The sequence below is a fragment of the Pimephales promelas genome, chromosome 2, assembly GCF_988280905.1.
Source record: "Pimephales promelas chromosome 2, fPimPro1.hap1.1, whole genome shotgun sequence".
In the NCBI taxonomy this organism is placed as follows: domain Eukaryota; kingdom Metazoa; phylum Chordata; class Actinopteri; order Cypriniformes; family Leuciscidae; genus Pimephales; species Pimephales promelas.
This window is the reverse complement of record NC_142770.1, coordinates 4,110,939-4,118,933: the sequence shown is the minus strand read 5'-3', so window position 1 is coordinate 4,118,933 and position 7,995 is coordinate 4,110,939. Positions and strand designations below refer to the sequence as shown.

The 7,995-nt window shown below is 34.6% G+C and overlaps 1 protein-coding gene across 1 annotated transcript; it reads left to right on the top strand.

Moving 5' to 3' along the window:
• The first annotated feature begins 1,842 nt into the window (after positions 1-1,842).
• LOC120486582 (uncharacterized) lies at positions 1,843-7,211 on the top strand. Its single transcript, XM_089119047.1, has 5 exons — positions 1,843-2,017; positions 3,061-3,393; positions 3,615-3,956; positions 4,250-4,416; positions 7,122-7,211. The coding sequence occupies exons 1-5, from the start codon at positions 1,966-1,968 to the stop codon at positions 7,209-7,211; spliced, it is 984 nt and encodes a 327-aa protein (XP_088975173.1). The 5' UTR covers positions 1,843-1,965.
• Positions 7,212-7,995: the final 784 nt, after the last annotated feature.

Below are 7,995 nucleotides of genomic sequence, written 5' to 3'. Positions count from 1 at the left end.
ATATGAATAATTAATTTTTTTACATTGTACATTTCCATAAACTCAAACTTCTATAACTTTTTTTCTGTTTCACTTTCTTAATTTATTTCACTTCTACAAAAATCTGCCAAATGTCTTCTTTAAAACAAGACCAATCATATGTCTATATTCCAAAGCATTCTTGAAATACAACCATTTAAGTTCGAAATGTGCATTTTCATGTCTATTCAAAAAAGGGGAGGTGACAGTTAAGAGGCCAAAGTGGATAATCTACAAAATCAGTTCTTCAGTATTATTTTTTGCTGGGTTCCGGGACATGTTGGACTTTCAGGAAATGAACGAGCTGATGCCGCTGCTAAGGTAGCTCTTAATCAGGAAGTGAATGATTGTCAAATTTCTCCATCAGATATCAGGCCGATTATTAACCGATATATATTTTAAATAGGTGGCAAGAAGAGTGGAATATGTGCAAGAATAATAAGTTGTATGAAACTCATCCGGAAATAACAAACAGACTTTCTACCAATTTTAAAACTAGATTTGATCAAGTGGTCTACACCAGATGCCGTATGGGTCATACAAGTGAAGGTGAAGGTGAAGACCCAACTTTATGTGTGTTCTGTAAAATTCCTTTATCTGTCAAACATTTTTTATTGGATTGTCCTGGACTTAACGCAAGCAGAAGGCTATTTTATGAAGTTACTTCTTTGAAGGACATATTTAATGAGATTATGCCTGAAAAGGTTCTGGATTTTTTTTTTATCATATGTTAACTTAAAAAAATATATTGTATAATATGACTTCTTGTTTATATTTGTTTTGTTTTTGTTGTATTTATATGATGTTTGTATTTTTGTAAATGAATTTTTTGCCATGAAAATAGCTCTGACTGCTGACATGGCATGAAATAAAATAATCTGAATCTGTAGTCTTTTGTTCTGTTTTGATGTTGTTTGCTTGATTAATTTATGCATTACCTTAATAAAATCTACTTTTTAATTAATGTAATTAGCGTGTGGCCTCCCCTGTTTGTTATATTCTATTAGTCAGGTGGTTTTGTAAATGTACTTAATACTCAGTCATCTTTATTCCTCTCCAAGTGAAGATAGAAACGATTTATAACAGAAATGTATCAGTTTTAATGCTTCTCATTGGAGTATCATGGGATACATGCTTTTATCTTTGGTTAACAGGCCCATCTGACCATCTCAACCTCTCATTTACATGTTTATATATTTTTAATTTTATTTAGTTAGTGTGTGGACTCAGAGTGATATTTATGGAAGCTTGTTTCCATCATGGAATAAAAATAATAATAAAGGTAAGTCACCTCACAGAGTTTATTTCAACCAATTCTGACTTTATAACTGATATATTTAAGCTAGCATTTGTGAGAGAAAAAAATCTGAATTGAGATAAATAATCACAATTACCTTTTTTCGTGTAGGAAACAAGCATCCACAGATATTTCTATAGCCATAACAGTAATACAGAAGCATATTGCAGTCAGTTAAAATGTTGATTGTGTAGTGTCACCGTTCTACCACCAGGTGCTTATGAGGCAAAAGTGTTTATTTTTTATTTATTTTCTATTTATCTGGACTCATGTGTATTTTATTTATTGAGTCTGCTCTCACATTACTCATGTTACATGCTATATAGCCATGTGTTTACATTTGATTATTTTATTTATTTAAAAAAATGAAACTTGCCATGTTTTTTAAATTCTTTGTAAATAATAAGTAATTAGCTATATATAGGTACTAATGCCAAATGTGCAATTTACAAACAGTTGAACTTGACAGCAAAAAATTGTTGTTTTGTATATGCAAATGAGAATGCGTCATCGCTCTACATTCCATTCAGGCTGTCAGGATAGTTTCAGGTTGGTTCACTTAAGTACTCGTGAAACAATTGCGCCGCCCTTAAAGCAGCACTCTTTTATGAATTACAATAGCCATTCACTTTCGGGGAGAAGTGTGGAAAATGTCGCTTCTATTTAACTTGCTCTCGATGATCTTCATTTCACTCCTCCACGGTAAGTCTAAGATTTGTTACATCTATTTTCTGGTGTAGCAGGGATTTCTGTGCGCTGTATAGTAATATCAGGAATAGGGGTAAGATTATGTCATGGTAATAACAGCCTAACACTGTCAGAGAATTCACAAAGAAATCATCCATGATCAGTTTCAGTGGCGTGAAAATATTTTTTTGTGTGACTTGGTATAAAATACGTAATAAACATGTCAGTAAATGTTAGTAGTATTCTTCAGTGCATAAACTGATTAAATGTAGCTTGAATGTAATGTAAATCGCTTTGGACAAAAGGTTCTGCCTAATTAATAAAATGTAATGTAGCCTTAAACACGTTATTTACGTGGGAGGGGCAAAGAAACGGGGGGCAAAAAATGAACTTGGTTGTAAATTATGTGGATCATTCATGTTTACAGTTGTCATCAAAAGTTTACATAGGCTACCCCTTTTTTAAAAAAATGTATAAAAATTACCCCGTTTAAAAGTTTACATAGGCTATGGTTTGTTGTTAATACTGCATGGTTCGACCTGGATGATCCACAACTGTTTTGTTTTGTGATGGTTGTTCTGGAGTCCCTTGTTTGTCCTGAACACTTAAACTGCCCGTTATTCAGAAAAATTCTCCCGATCCCGCAAATGATTAATTTTCATAATCTTTTCCATATTTGATCCCTTTCCAGCAGTGACTGTATGATTATGAGATCCATCTTTTCACACTGAGGACACTCGAGGGACTCAAACACATTATAAAAGCTGCTAACTTTCACTGATACTACAGAAGTAAATATGATGCACTAAGAATTGGGGTGTAAACCTATGAACAGGATGAAGATTTACAAAACCTTTTTTTTGTAAATACATGTTTCAAGGAAGACATTAAATACAAAATACCTTTACCTTTAGATCAAAACGTTTACACCCACGGCTCTTAAATCATGTTTACTTTTTAAATAAATCCAGAGATATTTTTCTACTTAAAATATGATCTCTAAAAAAAAAAAACATTTTCACAGCACTATTGTATATTTTTGTTTGGCTTTTCCCCAGGAGCTTCAGGTGTTGATACAGATGAAGTGTCAGTGATGGTGGGAGATTCAGTCACTCTATACACTGGTGTTCAAACAAACCAACAAGATGATATTATATGGTATTATAAAGACATTCGCATCGCTCAAATCAATAGAGATCAGAGTAAGATCTGTACAGATGTTCAGTGTAATGAAGGCACTGAGAGATTCAGAGACAGACTGAAGCTGGATCATCAGACTGGATCTCTGACCATCATGAACACCACAAACACAGACTCTGGAGTTTATACACTGAAGATACACATCAGCAGCAGCAGCGACAGTGAAAAGATCTTCAATGTTTCTGTTCATGGTGAGTCATTCATGAATGTTTAAATGACGTTCATATATGTTTAAAGCACATTGTTAATGTGCGTTTATAGGCAGTATCCAAACGTTTATAGGCACTGTTTCCGTTTATAGGCACTGTTTCTTTTTCAATCTTTCCAATCAGTCTTTTCTGAGACTCATGTTGTGTAGTTTTTGTTTGTTTTCAGCAAAATATCCTCCAGCATCTGTTGGTTTGTGTTTCAGGTGTTTCTGCTGCTGAAATAGGTGAAATGAAGAGCAACGAGGGAGAATCGGTTACTTTTAATCCTCCTCTAGCGAGAAAACCAAATGATGTGATGATGTGGTATTTTAATGACACTCTCATCGCTGAAATCAATGGAAATCTCAGTGATATCTGTACAAATGTTCAGTGTAATAAAGATAATGAGAGATTCATAGACAGACTGAAGCTGGATAATCAGACTGGGTCTCTGATCATCATAAACATCAAAATCACAGACTCTGGAGTTTATAAACTACAGATGATCATCAACAACAGCAGCTTCAGCATCAGCAGAGTGAAGAGATTCAATCTTACTGTCTCTGGTGAGTAGATCACTTAATCATTCAATGCATTTTCCTTTGAGGAATAAAAAAACACTTCAATATTTTTAAATCAACTCAAAGTTGAGTTGTTTACTTTTTTGAGCTTCGGCCCAATAACACTTTGACTAATGTTATTAACTTAATACCTTGAAAAATGCATAATATTAGTTTTCCGGTTAATGCTTCTCTTTCCTGTTGATTCAAATGATGATCAATATAGAAGGGTCGACTCTAAAGTAAAAACATTAAGTACTGGATGGATTATCATTCATATAATGTCTGTTTCTCTGTAGTTGTTCCAGGGTCAGGTCTGTCTTCAGGAGCTGTAGCAGGAATAGTTGTTGTTGGTGTTCTTCTGCTGGGTGCTGCTGTTGTGTTTTACTACTGTCGCAGAAAGAGCCATACAGCAGTACCACAGAATGTAAGTATGCAGCTGACTAAACAAGATATAAGATTTACTGTGCATAAAAGAACAGTGGAATGATTACATTTTTAATGTTTAACACTTTCAATTATCATTAAATAATCAAAAACGCAAATAACTCCCAAATAAACTATACATAACAATTAATACAAAACAAAAAGTGCATCTTTTTTTACAAGAGCTAGTATCTTAATTGTTGGTTCAAGAATTTTAGATGTGATATTGAAATCATAATACATTTTGTATTACTGTATTACAGAAAGTTTGATGCAATTTAAGATAATGGGCCTCATTTACTGTATGAAACGTGTGTAGCCACAGATTTGATCTTAGAGTACGTGTACGCTAAAATCCACACCGACATTCATATTTATAAAAATTGTCTTTGAAGTGGAAAAGTACTCATCGCCTCGTCAGGGTCTGAGCAGACGTGTGTACTCTTTCTTCTGTAGAGAGTCAGAGAACTGTAGATATTTGGAAATTTAAGCAAAGGATTTTAGACGTTGACTGGTGTTTTTTTATGTTAATGACATTATTACAAGACAGAAATTCAAAGCTTTTCAGCAGTGCACAATTTCAAGATTATTTTAGAATTTTTAATTTCACATCTGGAAGAAAGGCCTACTTGTGTTTTTTGTGCATGCGTTCATTCATTCACTGAATCACATACATTCACATCTGATAAACGCTCGTAAGATCAAATGTACAACGGTTTCCATGCCACGATTTATAAATGATTTTATAAATAATATAAAATGTGTTTAATATTTAGGGGAAAAAAACCTCTGTACATTCCACAAACAACACGGAAAAAGACAATTCAAGTCTATAGTATCATTTGTATAACTTTAAAGGTGACATATTATGCCACTTTTCACCAGATGTAATATAAATATATGGTGTCCTCAGAATGCGTGTCTGTGAAATTTCAGCTCAAAATACCCCACATATAATTTAGCTGGTCAAATTTGCCCCTTTTGGGTGTGAGCAAAAACACGCCATTTGTGTGTGTCTCTTTAAATGCAAATGAGCTGCTGCTCCCCACCTCCGATACACTGGGAATAACAAACCATGCAAATATTTCCAAAATTATTATCCAAAATTTCAGCCATAACCAGTAGTGGAGCGACTCAGGAAGAGGTTACAATTTTTAGATACACCTGGATGTTTCTGAATGGTTAGTGGAAACATTTACGTATGTTGTAGTTGTGTAGTTGCAATGATTAATCTGGGGGGGATTCCCATTGACAATAAAATGAATCCACCGCTTGTCTCATCGGAGTCTGAGACTATAAATATTGTTGTGTGCTCGTCTGTGCAGCGACGACAGAGCCGTTTACATGCTTTGCTCGAACTTTTGCCATTGTGTTCGCTTGCGAAAACGTTCTTGCAGAGAAAGGTTTACCAAAACAATACTGGATTGTCACTTTTCACATTTTCTGGGTTGGTTAAAGCACTTTATCGCACCCGAATATAGCACTTAAATGGGTGGTTACGTTTTTTGGACATTGGGCCTCATTTCCAAGTTAGCCTGTGTGTTATTTATCAGTGGAGACAGTTTTCAAAAATTTCCATCCAGTCGTCCCAGTTGCATAGTTCGCCGGTGCTAGGCTAGCGCGAGTCAACGGTATCTGTTAGCCTGAAAATTACTTTAAAAAAGGAGGATTCCTTCAATCAGACTCAGACTGAGGCCAATAAAACAATGTAAAATCATTCATAATTTTGGTACTTTAATTAGAAAATGATGAAGACAAGATCAGCTGAACTCTCATCGCTCACAGAGAAATTGGCTCTCAATTCCAGTACAACATTGGTACAAATGTTGCAATAAACAACAGATGATCTTGTAATAAAAATAAAAAATAAAAATGACAAAACTATCTCTTTTTGTTGAATTTCAGTTTTATCAATAATAGCCATTATAAAAGTATAAGTAAAAGGTACAAAAAGATATACAGTAAAGCTTTAATAACATAAAGAAACAATTCAGTCAGTCAAATAGGCTACAAATTCAGCGCCAAAAGATATGAAACTTCACGTAGCCTTCTGCCAAAACTATTGGCCAGAGAGCGAATTATAGATTCACGAGACCAAAGATCACCTGTTAGGTTTATACAAGACATATCTCATGTTTAACCACTACAGAGACGTCCGAATCAGCGGCAAACATCAGAACGACTAGCCGAGGAAAGGCTGTTCCAGGCGGGGGACACGAGCGCGAGCGTCCGGTGATCGCTTGGAATGGATCTCAGTCAAATGATCATAAATCTATAAATAAACCACAGATTTGAGCTTTAAAAAACTACTTTCTAAAGTAAACAAGAAATATGAGAATAAGTATATATATATATATATATATATAAACATAAATGTAAACCGTGAATAGTATTTCTTTTGTCATTTCTTTAACACTACAGTTCACCAGTGAGGCAGTCAAATTAACACTCACAAATTAACTAAATAACGGTTCATATAATACAACAGTACAACTTTTGTCAGAGAGCCAGTGTTTTGTTAGAAATCGCCAATATAACAGTTTAAACATTTTTTTAATGTGAAATTGAAATCATAATACTTCAATTTTTGTATTACTGAAGGACAGGAGATGATAGTTTGATGCAGGTTTATAGACTGTGTTAAATATTGAAGAACTGAAAACCACAGTATTTTTGTGTTTGTGGAACTGAAACATCTATCCTTCTCATCACTTTAACCTTCTGTGAATCTGTGTTTTCTTACAGGAGGGTGATGCTGATAACCCACCAGCTGATCCCAATGACATGCCTATGCAGAACATGGCACTTCCAGACTCAGGCCGAGGCTCCCAATAAAATAATGTAACATCATTTATAATTTTGATGCACTGAAATGAACACTGAAGAGAATTTGGAAATGATGGAAAAAGATCAGCTGAAACTCTTTAATTGTCACTATTCCAAGATTTAAGTTATCGGTACCAATACGAGTGAAATTAGCATTTAGCCTTAAACTCTACATGACTGTAGGCATGAATATGGGTCGAACTCTTGACCTCCCTACAACTTCAGAAATACCTCTAATGTGAATTAAACGTGACAAAATGACTTTCGTCATCACAGTTTACTAAAGCGTATCTAGTGAAAGGGAACAGGCTTCTGTTTGGGGAGAAGGTCCTTAAATACAGATCTTAAAGTATCAAGGTCCAATGATGCAATGTCTATTTGTGTGTACAAATGTATGTGTGGTGTGTGCAATGTGCATGTCATGCGCATAACAATATCGTGCGATATATCGTGCAGCCCTATCAAAAACACAAATAACTCCCAAATAAACTAAATAACAAATAATACAACACAAAGTTTTCAGAGAACTAGTGTCTTAATGGTCAGTTAAAACATTGTAGATACAATTTTGTATTACTGTATTACAGAATGTTTGATGCAATTTAAGATAATTGGCTTCATTTACTGTATGTACCCAACCAGATCTCACGGGAATTCGTACATATTTTACGAATTAGCCAATTCGTATGAATTCGTACGAATGACCTACCCCTGACCCCGCCCCTAAACATTACCGTCACGTGGGTTTAGACAAATCGTACAAATTCGTACGAGCGAGGTCGTATGAATTATT